Source organism: Pleurodeles waltl, chromosome 5, assembly GCF_031143425.1.
Source record: "Pleurodeles waltl isolate 20211129_DDA chromosome 5, aPleWal1.hap1.20221129, whole genome shotgun sequence".
NCBI lineage: Eukaryota > Metazoa > Chordata > Amphibia > Caudata > Salamandridae > Pleurodeles > Pleurodeles waltl.
Genome location: NC_090444.1, coordinates 576,828,569 through 576,846,374, shown reverse-complemented (window position 1 = coordinate 576,846,374; position 17,806 = coordinate 576,828,569). Strand labels below are relative to the sequence as shown.

At 47.6% G+C, this 17,806-nt stretch overlaps 1 protein-coding gene across 2 annotated transcripts in view; it reads left to right on the top strand.

The window, feature by feature from the left end:
• The window catches only part of XPO1 (exportin 1), a 717,353-nt gene that overhangs the window by 279,648 nt on the left and 419,899 nt on the right, over positions 1 to 17,806 (top strand). For both annotated transcript variants that reach the window (XM_069234402.1, XM_069234401.1), the window contains exons 10-11: positions 13,883 to 14,011; positions 16,890 to 17,048. In XM_069234402.1, the coding sequence (XP_069090503.1) occupies positions 13,883 to 14,011; positions 16,890 to 17,048 (288 nt within the window). The remainder of the gene's footprint in view (positions 1 to 13,882; positions 14,012 to 16,889; positions 17,049 to 17,806) is intronic.

Genomic DNA, 17,806 nt, shown 5'->3' with positions numbered 1-17,806 from the left:
ATCCTCCATCTGCAAGATGGAGGATTTCTAAAAGTCAGAGTCACCTCAGCTCAGGACACCTTAGGGGCTGTCCTGACTGGCCAGTGACTCCTCCTTGTTATTCTCATTATTTTCTCCGGCCTTGCCGCCAAAAGTGGGGGCCGGGGCCGGAGGGGGCGGGCAACTCCACTAGCTGGAGTGTCCTGCGGTGCTGTGACAAAGGGGTGAGCCTTTGAGGCTCACCGCCAGGTGTTACAGCTCCTGCCTGGGGGAGGTGTTAGCATCTCCACCCAGTGCAGGCTTTGTTACTGGCCTCAGAGTGACAAAGGCACTCTCCCCATGGGGCCAGCAACATGTCTCTAGTGTGGCAGGCTGCTGGAACTAGTCAGCCTACACAGACAGTCGGTTAAGTTTCAGGGGGCACCTCTAAGATGCCCTCTGGGGTGTATTTTGCAATAAAATGTACACTGGCATCAGTGTGCATTTATTGTGCTGAGAAGTTTGATACCAAACTTCCCAGTTTTCAGTGTAGCCATTATGGTGCTGTGGAGTTCGTGTTTGACAAACTCCCAGACCATATACTCTTATGGCTACCCTGCACTTACAATGTCTAAGGTTTTGTTTAGACACTGTAGGGGTACCATGCTCATGCACTGGTACCCTCACCTATGGTATAGTGCACCCTGCCTTAGGGCTGTAAGGCCTGCTAGAGGGGTGACTGACCTATACTTGCATAGGCAGTGAGAGGCTGGCATGGCACCCTGAGGGGAGTGCCATGTCGACTTACTCGTTTTGTTCTCACTAGCACATACAAGCTGGTAAGCAGTGTGTCTGTGCTGAGTGAGAGGTCTCCAGGGTGGCATAAGACATGCTGCAGCCCTTAGAGACCTTCCTTGGCATCAGGTCCCTTGGTACTAGAAGTACCAGTTACAAGGGACTTATCTGGATGCCAGGGTCTGCCAATTGTGGATACAAAAGTACAGGTTAGGGAAAGAACACTGGTGCTGGGGCCTGGTTAGCAGGCCTCAGCACACTTTCAATTGTAAACATAGCATCAGCAAAGGCAAAAAGTCAGGGGGCAACCATGCCAAGGAGGCATTTCCTTACACAACCCCCCCCCCCCAAACGAAAGAGGATGAGACTAACCTTTCCCCAGAGAGTCTTCATTTTCTAAGTGGAAGAACCTGGAAAGGCCATCTGCATTGGCATGGGCAGTCCCAGGTCTGTGTTCCACTATAAAGTCCATTCCCTGTAGGGAGATGGACCACCTCAACAGTTTAGGATTTTCACCTTTCATTTGTATCAGCCATTTGAGAGGTCTGTGGTCAGTTTGAACTAGGAAGTGAGTCCCAAAGAGGTATGGTCTCAGCTTCTTCAGGGACCAAACCACAGCAAAGGCCTCCCTCTCAATGGCACTCCAACGCTGCTCCCTGGGGAGTAACCTCCTGCTAATGAAAGCAACAGGCTGGTCAAGGCCATCATCATTTGTTTGGGACAAAACTGCCCCTATCCCATGTTCAGAGGCATCTGTCTGCACAATGAACTGCTTAGAATAATCTGGAGCTTTGAGAACTGGTGCTGAGCACATTTCTTGTTTCAGGGTGTCAAAGGCCTGTTGGCATTCCACAGTCCAGTTCACTTTCTTGGGCATTTTCTTGGAGGTGAGTTCAGTGAGGGCTGTCACAATGGATCCATATCCCTTCACAAACCTCCTGTAATACCCAGTCAAGCCAAGGAATGCCCTGACTTGAGTCTGGGTTTTTGGAGCTACCCAGTCCAGAATAGTCTGGATCTTGGGTTGGAGTGGCTGAACTTGGCCTCCACCTACAAGGTGGCCCAAGTAAACCACAGTTCCCTGCCCTATCTGGCATTTGGATGCCTTGATAGAGAGGCCTGCAGATTGCAGAGCCTTCAAAACCTTCTTCAGGTGGACCAGGTGATCCTGCCAGGTGGAGCTGAAGACAGCAATATCATCAAGATAAGCTGTGCTAAAGGACTCCAAGCCAGCAAGGACTTGATTCACCAACCTTTGGAAGGTGGCAGGGGCATTCTTTAAACCAAAGGGCATAACAGTAAACTGATAATGCCCATCAGGTGTGGAGAATGCTGTTTTCTCTTTTGCTCCAGGTGCCATTTTTATTTGCCAGTACCCTGCTGTCAAGTCAAAGGTACTTAAGAATTTGGCAGCACCTAATTTATCTATGAGATCATCAGCTCTAGGAATTGGATGAACATCTGTCTTGGTGACAGAATTGAGCCCTCTGTAGTCCACACAAAACCTCATCTCTTTCTTTCCATCTTTGGTGAGGTTTGGGGACTAAGACCACTGGGCTAGCCCAGGGGCTGTCAGAGCGCTCAATTACTCCCAATTCCAGCATCTTGTGGACTTCCACCTTAATGCTTTCCTTAACATGGTCAGACTGTCTAAAGATTTTGTTTTTGACAGGCATGCTGTCTCCTGTGTCCACATCATGGGTACACAGGTGTGTCTGACCAGGGGTTAGGGAGAAGAGTTCAGGAAACTGTTGTAGGACTCTCCTACAATCAGCTTGCTGTTGGCCAGAGAGGGTGTCTGAGTAGATCACTCCATCTACTGAGCCATCTTTTGGGTCTGATGACAGAAGATCAGGGAGAGGTTCACTCTCTGCCTCCTGATCCTCATCTGTTACCATCAACAGATTCACATCAGCCCTGTCATGGAAGAGCTTAAGGCGGTTCACATGGATCACCCTCTTGGGGCTCCTGCTTGTGCCCAGGTCCACCAGGTAGGTGACCTGACTCTTCCTTTCTAGCACTGGGTAAGGGCCACTCCATTTGTCCTGGAGTGCCCTGGGAGCCACAGGCTCCAGAACCCAGACTTTCTGCCCTGGTTGGAACTCAACTAGTGCAGCCTTTTGGTCATACCAAAACTTCTGGAGCTGTTGGCTGGCCTCAAGGTTTTTGGTTGCCTTTTCCATGTACTCTGCCATTCTAGAGCGAAGGCCAAGTACATAGTCCACTATGTCTTGTTTAGGCTCATGAAGAGGTCTCTCCCAGCCTTCTTTAACAAGAGCAAGTGGTCCCCTTACAGGGTGGCCAAACAGAAGTTCAAAGGGTGAGAATCCTACTCCCTTCTGTGGCACCTCTCTGTAAGCAAAAAGCAGACATGGCAGGAGGACATCCCATCTCCTTTTGAGTTTATCTGGGAGCCCCATGATCATGCCTTTTAATGTCTTGTTGAATCTCTCAACTAAGCCATTAGTTTGGGGATGGTATGGTGTAGTGAATTTGTAAGTCACTCCACACTCATTCCACATGTGTTTTAGGTATGCTGACATGAAGTTGGTACCTCTGTCAGACACCACCTCCTTAGGGAAGCCCACTCTGGTAAAGATACCAATGAGGGCCTTGGCTACTGCAGGGGCAGTAGTCGACCTAAGGGGAATAGCTTCAGGATACCTAGTAGCATGATCCACTACTACTAGGATGTACATATTTCCTGAGGCTGTGGGAGGTTCTAGTGGACCAACTATGTCCACACCCACTCTTTCAAAGGGGACCACCACCACTGGAAGTGGAATGAGGGGGGCCTTTGGGTGCCCACCTGTCTTACCACTGGATTGACAGGTGGGGCAGGAGAGGCAAAACTCCTTAACCTTCTGGGACATATTGGGCCAGTAGAAGTGGTTGACTAACCTCTCCCACGTCTTGGTTTGTCCCAAATGCCCAGCAAGGGGAATATCATGGGCTAAGGTCAGAATAAACTCTCTGAACGACTGAGGCTCTACCACTCTCCTAGTGGCACCAGGTTTGGGGTCTCTGGCCTCAGTGTACAGGAGTCCATCTTCCCAATAGACCCTATGTGTTCCATTTTTCTTGCCCTTGGACTCTTCAGCAGCTTGCTGCCTAAGGGCTTCAAGAGAGGGAAAGGTTTCTTGTCCCTTACACAGCTCTTCCCTTGAGGGTCCCCCTGGGCCTAAGAGCTCAACCTGATAAGGTTCAAGCTCCAAAGGCTCAGTTCCCTCAGAGGGCAGAACTTCTTCCTGAGAAGAGAGGTTCTCTTTTTCTGACTGTGTTGCAGTTGGTTTCCCAACTGACTTTCCTTTTCTCTTGGTAGGCTGGGCCATTTTTCCAGACTCCAGCTCTACTTTTTCACCCTGTGCCTTGCATTGTGCTCTTGTTTTTACACACACCAGTTCAGGGATACCCAGCATGGCTGCATGGGTTTTTAGTTCTACCTCAGCCCATGCTGAGGACTCCAGGTCATTTCCAAGCAGACAGTCTACTGGGATGTTTGAGGAGACCACCACCTGTTTCAGGCCATTGACCCCTCCGCATTCTAAAGTTACCATTGCCATGGGATGTGCTTTAGTCTGATTGTCAGCGTTGGTGACTGTGTAAGTTTTTCCAGTCAGGTATTGGCCAGGGGAAACCAGTTTCTCTGTCACCATGGTGACACTGGCACCTGTATCCCTCAGGCCCTCTACACTTGTCCCATTAAAGAGCTGCTGCCTGTATTTTTGCATGTTAGGCGGCCAGGCAGCTAGTGTGGCTAAATCCACCCCACCCTCAGAGACTAGAGTAGCTTCAGTGTGGACCCTGATTTGCTCTGGGCACACTGTTGATCCCACTTGGAGACTAGCCATTCCAGTGTTACCTGGATTGGAGTTTGGAGTGGAACTTTTCTTGGGACAGGCCTTGTCTCCAGTTTGGTGTCCAGACTGACTACAGTTTCGACACCAGGCCTTTTTGGGATCAAAGTTTTTACCCTTGTACCCAGGATTGTTTTGTGAAGAGGCTCTGGGCCCACCCTCCTGTGCAGGTTTTTGGGGGCCTGTAGAAGACTCTTTACTATTTTTATTTTTGGCTGTCTCACCACCTTTCCCCTGGGGAGGTTTTGTGACCCCTTTCTTTTGGTCACCCCCTGTGGAAGTTTTGGACACCCTAGTCTTGACCCAATGGTCCGCCTTCTTTCCCAATTCTTGGGGAGAAATTGGTCCTAGGTCCACCAGATGCTGATGCAGTTTATCATTGAAACAATTACTTAACAGGTGTTCTTTCACAAATAAATTGTACAGCCCATCATAATTACTTACACCACTGCCTTGAATCCAACCATCTAGTGTTTTTACTGAGTAGTCTACAAAGTCAACCCAGGTCTGGCTCGAGGATTTTTGAGCCCCCCTGAATCTAATCCTATACTCCTCAGTGGAGAATCCAAAGCCCTCAATCAGGGTACCCTTCATGAGGTCATAAGATTCTGCATCTTTTCCAGAGAGTGTGAGGAGTCTATCCCTACACTTTCCTGTGAACATTTCCCAAAGGAGAGCACCCCAGTGAGATCTGTTCACTTTTCTGGTTACACAAGCCCTCTCAAAAGCTGTGAACCATTTGGTGATGTCATCACCATCTTCATATTTAGTTACAATCCCTTTGGGGATTTTCAACATGTCAGGAGAATCTCTGACCCTAGTTATGTTGCTGCCACCATTGATGGGTCCTAGGCCCATCTCTTGTCTTTCCCTCTCTATGGCTAGGATCTGTCTTTCCAAAGCCAATCTTTTGGCCATCCTGGCTAACTGGATGTCCTCTTCACTGGAGTTATCCTCAGTGATTTCAGAGTTGTTGGTCCCTCCTGTGAGGGAACCAGCATCTCTGACTATTATTTGTGGAGTCAGGGCTTGAGCAGCCCTGCTCTCCCTAAGTAGGACTGGAGGGGGGGAATTTCCCTCCAAGTCACTATCTTCATCCTCTGAGTTGCCATCCTCAGAGGGGTTGGCCTTTTCAAACTCTGCCAAAAGCTCCTGGAGCTGTACTTTGGTAGGTTTGGGGCCCATTGCTATTTTCTTTAGTTTACAGAGTGACCTTAGCTCTATCATCTGTAGATGGAGGTAAGGTGTGGTGTCTAGTTCCACCACAGTCACATCTGTGCTAGACATTTTGCTTCTAAAAGTTGGAATACTTTTTAAGAATCTAAAACTGGTTCTAGAATCTAATTCAAACTTTTACAAACTTTTAAACTCTAAAAGAAATGCTAAACAGGATCTAACACAAGGCCCTAGCAGGTCTTTTAAGAATTTAGAAAACTTTTCAAATTGCAAAAATCAATTTCTAATGACAATTTTGGAATTTGTCGTGTGATCAGGTATTAGCTGAGTAGTCCAGCAAATGCAAAGTCTTGTACCCCACCGCTGATCCACCAATGTAGGAAGTTGGCTCTGTATGTGCTATTTCAAAGTAAGGAATAGCATGCACAGAGTCCAAGGGTTCCCCTTAGAGGTAAAATAGTGGTAAAAATAGATAATACTAATGCTCTATTTTGTGGTAGTGTGGTCGAGCAGTAGGCTTATCCAAGGAGTAGTGTTAAGCATTTGTTGTACATACACATAGACAATAAATGAGGTACACACACTCGGAGACAAATCCAGCCAATAGGTTTTGTTATAGAAAAATATATTTTCTTAGTTTATTTTAAGAACCACAGGTTCAAATTTAACATGTAATATCTTGTTTGAAAGGTATTGCAGATAAGTACATTAGGAACTTTGAATCATTTCAATTGCATGTATACTTTTCAAGTTATTCACAAATAGCTTTTTCAAAAGTGGACACAGTGCAATTTTCACAGTTCCTGGGGGAGGTAAGTTTTTGTTAGTTTTACCAGGTAAGTAAGACACTTACAGGGTTCAGTTCTTGGTCCAAGGTAGCCCACCGTTGGGGGTTCAGAGCAACCCCAAAGTCACCACACCAGCAGCTCAGGGCCGGTCAGGTGCAGAGTTCAAAGTGGTGCCCAAAACGCATAGGCTTCAATGGAGAGAAGGGGGTGCCCCGGTTCCGGTCTGCTTGCAGGTAAGTACCCGCGTCTTCGGAGGGCAGATCAGGGGGGTTTTGTAGGGCACCGGGGGGGGACACAAGCCCACACAAATTTCACCCTCAGCGGAGCGGGGGCGGCCGGGTGCAGTGTTAGAACAAGCGTCGGGTTCGCAATGGAAGTCAATGAGAGATCAAGGGATCTCTTTAGCGCTGCAGGCAGGCAAGGGGGGGCTTCCTCGGGGAAACCTCCACTTGGGCAAGGGAGAGGGACTCCTGGGGGTCACTTCTGCAGTGAAAGTCCGGTCCTTCAGGTCCTGGGGGCTGCGGGTGCAGGGTCTTTTCCAGGCGTCGGGACTTAGGTTTCAGAGAGTCGCGGTCAGGGGAAGCCTCGGGATTCCCTCTGCAGGCGGCGCTGTGGGGGCTCAGGGGGGACAGGTTTTGGTACTCAGTCGTAGAGTAGTCCGGGGGTCCTCCCTGAGGTGTTGGTTCTCCACCAGCCGAGTCGGGGTCGCCGGGTGCAGTGTTGCAAGTCTCACGCTTCTTGCGGGGAGTTGCAGGGTTCTTTAAAGCTGCTTCTTGAAACAAAGTTGCAGTCTTTTTGGAGCAGGTCCGCTGTCCTCGGGAGTTTCTTGTCGTCTAAGCAGGGCAGTCCTCAGAGGATGCAGAGGTCGCTGGTCCCTTTGGAAGGCGTCGCTGGAGCAGAGTTCTTTGGAAGGCAGGAGACAGGCCGGTGAGTTTCTGGAGCCAAGGCAGTTGTTGTCTTCTGGTCTTCCTCTGCAGGGGTTTTCAGCTAGGCAGTCCTTCTTCTTGTTGTTGCAGGAATCTAATTTTCTAGGGTTCAGGGTAGCCCTTAAATACTAAATTTAAGGGCGTGTTTAGGTCTGGGGGGTTAGTAGCCAATGGCTACTAGCCCTGAGGGTGGGTACACCCTCTTTGTGCCTCCTCCCAAGGGGAGGGGGTCACAATCCTAACCCTATTGGGGGAATCCTCCATCTGCAAGATGGAGGATTTCTAAAAGTCAGTCACCTCAGCTCAGGACACCTTAGGGGCTGTCCTGACTGGCCAGTGACTCCTCCTTGTTATTCTCATTATTTTCTCCGGCCTTGCCGCCAAAAGTGGGGGCCGGGGCCGGAGGGGGCGGGCAACTCCACTAGCTGGAGTGTCCTGCGGTGCTGTGACAAAGGGGTGAGCCTTTGAGGCTCACCGCCAGGTGTTACAGCTCCTGCCTGGGGGAGGTGTTAGCATCTCCACCCAGTGCAGGCTTTGTTACTGGCCTCAGAGTGACAAAGGCACTCTCCCCATGGGGCCAGCAACATGTCTCTAGTGTGGCAGGCTGCTGGAACTAGTCAGCCTACACAGACAGTCGGTTAAGTTTCGGGGGGCACCTCTAAGGTGCCCTCTGGGGTGTATTTTGCAATAAAATGTACACTGGCATCAGTGTGCATTTATTGTGCTGAGAAGTTTGATACCAAACTTCCCAGTTTTCAGTGTAGCCATTATGGTGCTGTGGAGTTCGTGTTTGACAAACTCCCAGCCCATATACTCTTATGGCTACCCTGCACTTACAATGTCTAAGGTTTTGTTTAGACACTGTAGGGGTACCATGCTCATGCACTGGTACCCTCACCTATGGTATAGTGCACCCTGCCTTAGGGCTGTAAGGCCTGCTAGAGGGGTGACTGACCTATACTTGCATAGGCAGTGAGAGGCTGGCATGGCACCCTGAGGGGAGTGCCATGTCGACTTACTCGTTTTGTTCTCACTAGCACATACATGCTGGTAAGCAGTGTGTCTGTGCTGAGTGAGAGGTCTCCAGGGTGGCATAAGACATGCTGCAGCCCTTAGAGACCTTCCTTGGCATCAGGGCCCTTGGTACTAGAAGTACCAGTTACAAGGGACTTATCTGGATGCCAGGGTCTGCCAATTGTGGATACAAAAGTACAGGTTAGGGAAAGAACACTGGTGCTGGGGCCTGGTTAGCAGGCCTCAGCACACTTTCAATTGTAAACATAGCATCAGCAAAGGCAAAAAGTCAGGGGGCAACCATGCCAAGGAGGCATTTCCTTACAATGCCTTTTAATAAGTAGCAACTATTTGGACCGGAAGTGGACACAAACATAGAAAAGTTTACAAAAAAAAGACTGTGAAACAGTAAAAGCCATGGGATCCCTTTATACAACACCTTTTCAGGGCTCATTTCGCAAACCTCAATTTAGAGAAGGTTTCAAACTGCAAGTTTGAGGCCTCTACCTCCCAGCAAAAGCAGGGACAACCATATTATCCCAGGGGATCTTAAAGAGCACACAATTTTTGATCCGGAGGTAAATCCCCTGCCGCAAGAGGTTCTTCTACCTCGTCGAAGCAGTGACTTCTCTGCGTTCCCAAACAGCATAAATCTCCTGTGGGAGGAAGACTGCAATATTTCCATCCTCACTGGCAACAAATTACAACAGATCAATGGGTACTGTCAATTATCCGCAATGGTTATTGCCTAAAACTCATCTCCATTCCACCCAGATCACACCGACTTTCTTTCAAAAACATTGCTCTGTTGAAACAAGAGGTAGAAGCTCTTCTACTCAAAGGTGCAATAGAGATGGTTCCTGTCAGTCAACAAGGTACAGGGGTATATTCTCTATACTTCCTCATATCAAAAAAGGATGGCACTCAGGCCAATTCTTGATCTCAGATCTCTAAATCAGTATATCCTGTCCGAGCATGTCCACAAGTTCACTCTACAGGATGTCATTCCCTTGTTAGAAAAACAAGACTGCATGACAACATTAGATTTAAAGGACGCTTACTTCCACATTCCTATACATCCAGCACATCACAAGTACTTAAGATTTGTAATAGCAGGCAAGCACTACTAATTCAAAGTATTACTGTAGGAAGCTGGTTCTGTATATACTATATCAAAATGAGATCTAGTGTGCATAGTCCAGGGGTTCCCCAAGAGGCAATAATAGATAATACTAATGCTCTATTTGTGGTAGTGTGGCCGAGCAGTTAGGCTTATCATAGGGTAGTGTTAAGCATTTGTTGTACACACAAGCAATAGAAGAAACATACTCTGACTTAACTCCAGACCAATAGGATTTTATATAGAAAAAATATATTTTTGTTACTTTGTTACTAGAACCAAAGGACTCAGTTAAGAAGTAATTACTGTTGCAGGTAAGTACTTAGCATAGACGTCATTGTAACTTTGTTTCGCTTTAGTCAAGTAAACCGTTTTTAAGAAAACTGAGAATATCTATTTTAAAATTAGACACTGCATTTTTCAGAACAGTTCCTGGAGCAAGTAAATGAAGTACAGTTTAAGAGGTAAGTACACTACTTAAAGTTCCAGTCTCTGGGTTATAGGTAGTCCTCTGTTGGGGGTTCTAGTCAACCTCAAATACTTTGGCATTGGTTATTTTCATCCAGGGCAGGTGGGTTGGGGGGGGTGAGGTCCTCTGTATTCCCACTGCAGGCGTCGTCCTGAAGAGGTCAGCCCAGGGTGGGCACTTAGTCGCCTTCGCCTGGGGGTCCTCTCTGGACGGTTGGGCCACCTGGACTTGGGCTGTGGGTGTTGGGTGCAGAGTGGCTAAGTCTCACGCTTCTGGAGTGAGGTGGGAGTCCTTCTGAAGAGGTTTCTTCTGTTCTTTGGACAGGGCTGCTGTCCACAGGAGTTCTTGATCCTTTGTGGTGCAGGCAATTCTCGAAGTTTGAGGTCGCTGGACTTGCTGGATGGGTCGCCTTTCTTCTGCAGGTTCTTTGAAGCAGGAGACGGGCCAGTAGGGCTGGGGTCAAGTCAGTTGTTGTCGTCTTTCCTCCTCTGCTGGGGTTTCAGCTAAGCAGTCCTTCTTGTGAGGTCGTCTGCAATCTGTCTAGCTTGGTTCAGGCATCCCTTAAGTACAAGATTTAGCGGTGTTTTAGGGTTAGAGGGCAGTAGCCAGTGGCTACACCCTCCTTGTGCCCACTCCCTTTGGGTAGGTGGGCACAGTCCTACCCCTTTTGGCCCTGATCCTCCAAACCAACATGGAGGATTCTTCAAGGAGGGGGTCACTTCAGCTCTGGACACCTTAGAGGTGGTCCTGGCTGAGGTGGGGACTCCTTGTTTTTCCTAATTATCCCTCTGGACTTGGCGTCAAAAGTGGGGCTTTGTCCGGGGGCTGGGTGTCCCTGGGGCATTGTAACACGAAGCCTGAGCCTTTGAGGCTCACTGCTAGGTGTTATAGTTCCTGCACGGGGAGGTGTGAAGCACCTCCACCCATTGCAGGCTTTGTTTCTGGTCCCAGAGAGCACAAAGGCTCTCACCCCATTGGGTCAGAAACTCTTCTCTCAGTGGCAGGCTGGCACACACCAGTCAGTCCCGCACTGAAGGATTGGGTAAAATACAGGGGGCATCTCAAAGATGCCCTCTGTGTGCATTTTTTAAATCCAACAAACACTGGCATTAGTGTGGGTTTATTATTCTGAGAAGGTTGATACCAAACTTCCAAGTATTCAGTGTAGCCATTGTGGAACTGTGGAGTTCGTTTTGACAAGCTCCCAGACCATATACTCAATATGGCCACACTGTACTTACAATGTCTAAGAATGGACTAAGACACTGTAGGGGCATATTGCTCATGCAGCAGTGCCCTCACCTGTGGTATAGTGCACCCTGCATTACGGCCCTAAGGCCTGCTGGAGGGGTGACTTACCTATGCCACAGGCACTGTTTTGTGTGCATGGCACCCTGTGGGGATGCCATGTCGACTTTGCCTTTTTCTCCCCACCAACACACACCTCTACAATGGTAGTGTGCATGTGTTGGTTGAGGAATCCATTAGGGTGTCACAACACATGATGCAGCCCTTAGGGACCTTCCCTGGTCACAGGGCCCCTGGTACCACTGGTACTTTTTACAAGGGACTTAACTGTGTGCCGGGGTGTGCAAATTGTGGGAACAATGGTACATTTTTAGTGAAACATGTCGGTGAAACATATGAGTCGCTGGGTTGCAGTTGGTCACTGGTCAGGAGGACCACCAACAAGCTTTGAGAAATGCAACTTGGAGAAAAAGGAGAGTTGAAGATCTGAAGAGGACCAGCAAGGTCCAGGGGAATTGACCCTTGGAGTGAAGTCCAGGCTGACTTTCAACAGTCACGAGAACCAGCACAAGCAGTTGCAGCCCCCACATGCAACCCTCTGGCAGCTGGCACAGTAAGTTGCAGTAAGGCCCGGTCAGCACACCTGGAGAGGAGTCCCTCATCGCTGGAGCAGCAGAGACACTATCCTTACAAGCTTGACATGCTGGAGGCTGGGGCTACTTTGAGCCTGAAAATCCCTTGGAGCAGGAGTCAACAAGCTTTGGTTGCTGCAAGAGTTGCAGTGCACAGGGGTACTGTCCTATATGGAGAGGGAAGGGCTCACAATCTCCCAGGTTGGACAGCAGGTAGAGAGGACCAAGAGGACCACTCAGACCCACACCCTGTGTTGAAGAGTCTTCCTGGAGCCGGATGGCAGAAGATCCCAGCAGTCGGTCGTCGTTACTTTAGGTGCTTGCAGATGCACTCCAAGGGAGATTCCTGCTTGCTTCTTTGATGCAGCTGAAGCCTTGCCAACCCCAGAGAATGCACAGCCGTGGAAGTGTTGCAACTGCTAGAAAGAGCCATAGAAGGCAAGGTCGTCTCAGGAGTTGCAGGCTTGTTTTAGTTCCTGAAGAGTCCAGCTTGCTTCTGGTGGCAAAGGGCAGAAGAGGTAGTTGCACAATACTCCTTGCCGAGTCTTGCACGCCAAATCTAGAGAAGCTCCTGAAAGAGAATCCCTTAATAGTTCTACCAGGGGATTGGTCACTCTGCAGTGTGATCACCTATCAGAAGGTGTCACTGACGTCAGACACCTGTTCTGACCAACCAGATGCTCCCAGTGGCATGCTTCAAGAAAGTGGCCACCTGGAGGAGCTCTGGGCACCACCACTGGGGTGCTGATGGACAGAGGAGTGGTCACTCCCCTTTCCTTTGTGGGCTTTCGCGCCAGAGCAAGGACCAGGGGTCCTTGGACTGGTGCAAACCTAATTATGCTAGGAGGGCACCAAAGTTGCCCTTCAAAGCATACCAGTGGCTTGAGAAGGCTACACCTATCCAGCCATGTAACACCTAATACTAAGGAAGAGGGTGTTACTGCCCTCTCCACAGGAAATCCTTTGTTCTGCCTTCTGCTGTTTGAGCTGGTCAAGCAGCAGGAGATTAGAAACCTGTCTGAGACTGCCTGAAAACTCTAGAAGACTGGTAGTAGCAATACTTGAGGGTCCTCTAAGGGGCCCCCGAGTGCATGGAATCATGCCACAAATACTGGCATTAGTTTTGGGGTATGATTTTGGACCACAAGTTGACCAGTACACTGAAAAAATGGTTTCCCCTCACTAACTAAACCAAGTGCATTGGAGCTGGAGTTCATAGGGGCACCTCTGCTCATGTCAGCGTGTCAGCAAGGGGATTATATAGACTTCATTGATGTCACATCCTTTGGATGACGTTGATACTGAGGCACGTGACACCCTCTTCCAACATGCGGACGTGCTATGTGAAAAGTGTCCGGATCTAATTTTGCGGCTGGGGAGTATTCTAAAGTAAGGAATCGCCTCTCTCTACCAGATAATGCGTTACCGAAGGTGGGTAACTTGTTCTTGCTCACCGATCCTCCGTCGTGTGGTTGGCCTCAGCCAGTTAATAAGCTCCCAAGCCTAGGAACCTGCATACCGGTCACACCAATTTGTTTTTGGTTCTGTGCATGTGGGATTACTGACAAATTCCAAAGCAACTGACACCAGTGCGCAGGAGTGGTACCTCTATAGGCTATGCATTTCTTGAGTTAAAAGGCGTCTGTGTGGAGACCAACAGCTCCATCTACCAGCAAAAGTGAGAAATCTGCAGCTAGATTCTGTAACAAAGTCACTAACAGTAAGTAGTTCATATTAAGCCCCATCACCCCAACGAAACACCTGTGATCCTTAAAAGTTTTGATTTTGTTGACCTTGGCGAAGTGCTTCTTGTCTAAGGTTTAATTGTGTATGGTTTAATTGTGTATGGTTTAAAAAGGCTTGGCGAAAATTAATTTCACTACACATTTTATTTTTCAGTTTTTAAATGTCCCCATGTTCCGAAATGTTTCATTGAAGTGCCTCACTGAGATCGCTGGAGTGAGCGTCAGCCAGTATGAAGAACAATTTGTAACACTTTTTACACTGACCATGATGCAGCTTAAACAGGTATATTTATAGTTGTTTTTTTTTTGCTAAAAAATTGCACCGTTGTGGGTTTTAATAAATTATTGAACACCTACAAAATGTTCACTTTGGTAAGGAGTACGTCAGAATGGTACATTTTTTTTTATTCAGTGACTAAAAAGGCAACATCACGTCTCAAGGAGCACTCAGATGTGTACACCAAATCCTCCTGATTCCCACAATTGAGGCCTGTTCTTGGGATTGTGAGGCATAAATGACTAATGAACTATTCTTTTCACATTTTATACCAGTAACGTCCTAGAGTCACCAGTCTTAGGATGGGTTTTTTGCATTATTTGGTGAACCAGTACTGTACTGTGCTACCTTGAACATTTTCTGGACTGCCCTTTTTTTTTTCCTCCATGATTTTGACAGCATTGTTGGTCGATTTGAAGGTCCTGAATGTTTTAGGATTTGCCAGAGGAAGAGCTTTGTTTTTACAGCTAAAGTATGCCCTGTGTTCCCGTGCCACCCCACCTCTTGTCATTTGAGTACCTTTTGTGTAATATCCTGTAAAGCTAAACCTAGTCAGTAGTGGGAGATGTGTAGTGCATATATGAACATAGTATTTATGTAGACACTGTGTCTTGGATGGGTTGGTCAATGGTGGTCCTTTTTGCACCCTGTCTGCATGATGTCTTATTTGGATGGAGCTAGAGAGCACATCTGCTTTCCATGTTAGATGTACACCCTTTGTTTGCAACTCCTCCAACCACCACTCTAAACCCTTCTCCCCCCCCCCCCCACCCCCCTCAACATTGTACTTGGCAGATTCAACCGGTTTCTAGATCAATCATTTTTAGTTTAGTGTAGGTGTTCCCATTCCAAGGTTGAACAGTCTGTTTCTGTTTTGTGCTCAAGTGTTTGGTAATATGAGCACATTTGTGCTTCTCTCTTAAACCACTGCACATAACATTATACCAATCCGATTTTGTTTCTCTGGGCTTTGAAGCCTGTGACATCTAGCCAACATGATGATCTTCCAGATTTAAGGGTTACATACTGTCTGATTAGCTGTGACATCCCATCTTGACACCCAGAGGGGAGGGAGGGGCGGTACATAATAAACTTGTTAGCCTGGTTTTGGTCTGTTTTTTTTTTTTTCTGGACACAAGTAAACTTTCAAATTGTAAGCATTCAGACACCAAATCAGGAATTGTGTGTGTGAATGATGCATTCAGCTGACTGGCCTTTAGCCAGAATAGTGTACCTGCAGAGCCATGTATGCTTGATATAACCCAAACTAGCCCTGAGCCAGGATAGTAAACATGTGGAGCCACTTGCTGTGCTCACCTAAGGCTGGAAGGAAGACTTGATAGCTTGCTGTGTAACATACAGGGAAGAGTGACCTGGCCTATAAAAATCACCCGAGTAGCCATGTCTGACTTTGGTCTAGTTGCACTGGCTGAAGATGAATTCTATTATCAATTCTATTATAGAAATGTTTTGCATAAAGAAACTTGTAGGAAGTTGCAACCAGTTGCAGTTGAAAGTCTTATTTTGAGATAGTATATACAGAGCCAACTTCCTACACCCTAAATAGCCCAGGAAGGAGGATTGGTCAGCTAGCCTGGTGACCACCTATCAGGAGGGGGCTGTGTTGTCACCTGCCTGACCTGGCCACTCAGATGCTCCCAGGGGCCTCTGCCCACCTGGATTCAAGACGGCAGACCAAGTGGCCACCTGGGGGGAACTCTGAGCACCACCCCTGGGGTGGTAATGGACAGGGAAGTGGTCACTCCTCTTATCTTTGTCCAGGTTCGCACCAGAGCAGGGACCAGGTCTCCCTGGACTTACGCAAACCAGTTTATGCAAGGAGGGCTCTAAATGTGCCCTTCAAAGCATACCCATGGCTTGGGGGAGGCTACTCCCCCTAGCCATGTAACACCTATTTCCAAGGGAACAGAGTGATAACTCCCTCTCCCACAGAAAATCCTTTGTTCTGCATTCTTCTGCCTGAGCTAGTCAAGCAGCAGGAGGGCCAAGGAGCGCAGGCTGCCTGGAAACCCCAGAAGACTAGTTTGAGCAATGCTGGGGTCCACTAAGGAACCCCATAGTGCGTGTAGGCATAGAACCAATAGTGTAGACCGTTTTTTGGGTATGATTCCAACATGTTTGATATCAAACATACAGAGGTTCCGAGTTGACGATTGTGTAGCTGGTCACTAGTGACCTGTGTCCAGTACACGGGTAAAATGGCTTCTCCGCACTTACGAAGTTCAATGTAGTGGGGCTGGAGGTTTTAGGGGCACCTCTGCTCATGCAGGGGTTCTCGCACACAGGTACCTGCACTCTGCCCTCTGGGCTGGGAGGGCCTGCTGTAGGGGTGACTTAGTGACCTGTAATGAAAGGGTGCAAGCACCTTTTCACACAGGCTGCAATGACAGGCCTGCAGATACATTTCGCATGGGCTCATGTGGGTGGCACAATACATGCTGCAGCCCATTGGTGGTGGTGGGGGGGCGGGGGGGGGGAGAGACCCCTGGTGTACCAATGCCCTGGGTACGTTAGTACCATGTACTAGGGACTTACATGGGTGTACCAGTATACCAAGTCTGGGTGGGAAAAGTTACCAACAAATACATTTAGGGGAGAGAGAGCACACAGTGACTGGGGTCCTAGTTTGCAGGATCCCAGTGAACTTATGTCCAAACATAGTGACATCAGGCAAAAAGTGGGGGTAACTATATCCGAAAGATGGCACTTTCCTACGCTAAGGAAGCAACAGATTTACCTTTTGGTAGCAATAACGTAACAAGTTTAGTTATTACCCTCAAGCATTCATTTTAAAATTTCATGAACAAGACACTAAGTATTATTTCTCAATTGTAATGCTTTTTTTTTTTTGTTTGTTTCTTAGATGTTGCCTCTGAACACCAATATTCGTCTTGCTTACTCGAATGGTAAAGATGATGAGCAAAACTTTATTCAAAATCTCAGCTTGTTTCTTTGTACGTTTCTAAAAGAACATGGTCAGCTTATAGAAAAAAGACTTAATCTTCGGGAGACGTTGATGGAGGTAAGTTCACTTGATTTGACAAACACTGCTGTGCCAAATTCTGTAGTAATAATTATTAATTTAATATATTTCTCTAATGTGAGATTTTTTGCGAATGGTCCAGAATCATTTCAATTTATAAGGCTTGTAAATATTCATGAGGTTATTTATAGCTAACTCCTACCACCCCCACCAATAAGCAATACATTTCTGAAAAAACATTCAGAATCAAAGGAATTATTTTTATAAAAAAGAGAAATAACCAGTTAACCCAATATTCTTATGTAAAGGATTATGTTTCTGTAGCGTACGACCTTCACTCATATTAACTTACACGTAAAGAGATCCTGGAAATGTATTTATTTTTTGTAGATTGAAGATGGTGGGATGGGGCTTAAAATATATTTTGGATGCATTAATCTATTCTAGTTTATCATTAGTGGTTTGTAAGGAAATGCCTCCTTGGCATGGTTGCCCCCCCTGACTTTTTGCCTTTGCTGATGCTATGTTTACCATTGAAAGTGTGCTGAGGCCTGCTAACCAGGCCACAGCACCAGTGTTCTTTCCCTAACCTGTACTTTTGTATCCACAATTGGCAGACCCTGGCATCCAGATAAGTCCCTTGTAACTGGTACTTCTAGTACCAAGGGCCCTGATGCCAAGGAAGGTCTCTAAGGGCTGCAGCATGTCTTATGCCACCCTGGAGACCTCTCACTCAGCACAGACACCCTGCTTGCCAGCTTGTGTGTGCTAGTGAGAACAAAACGAGTAAGTCGACA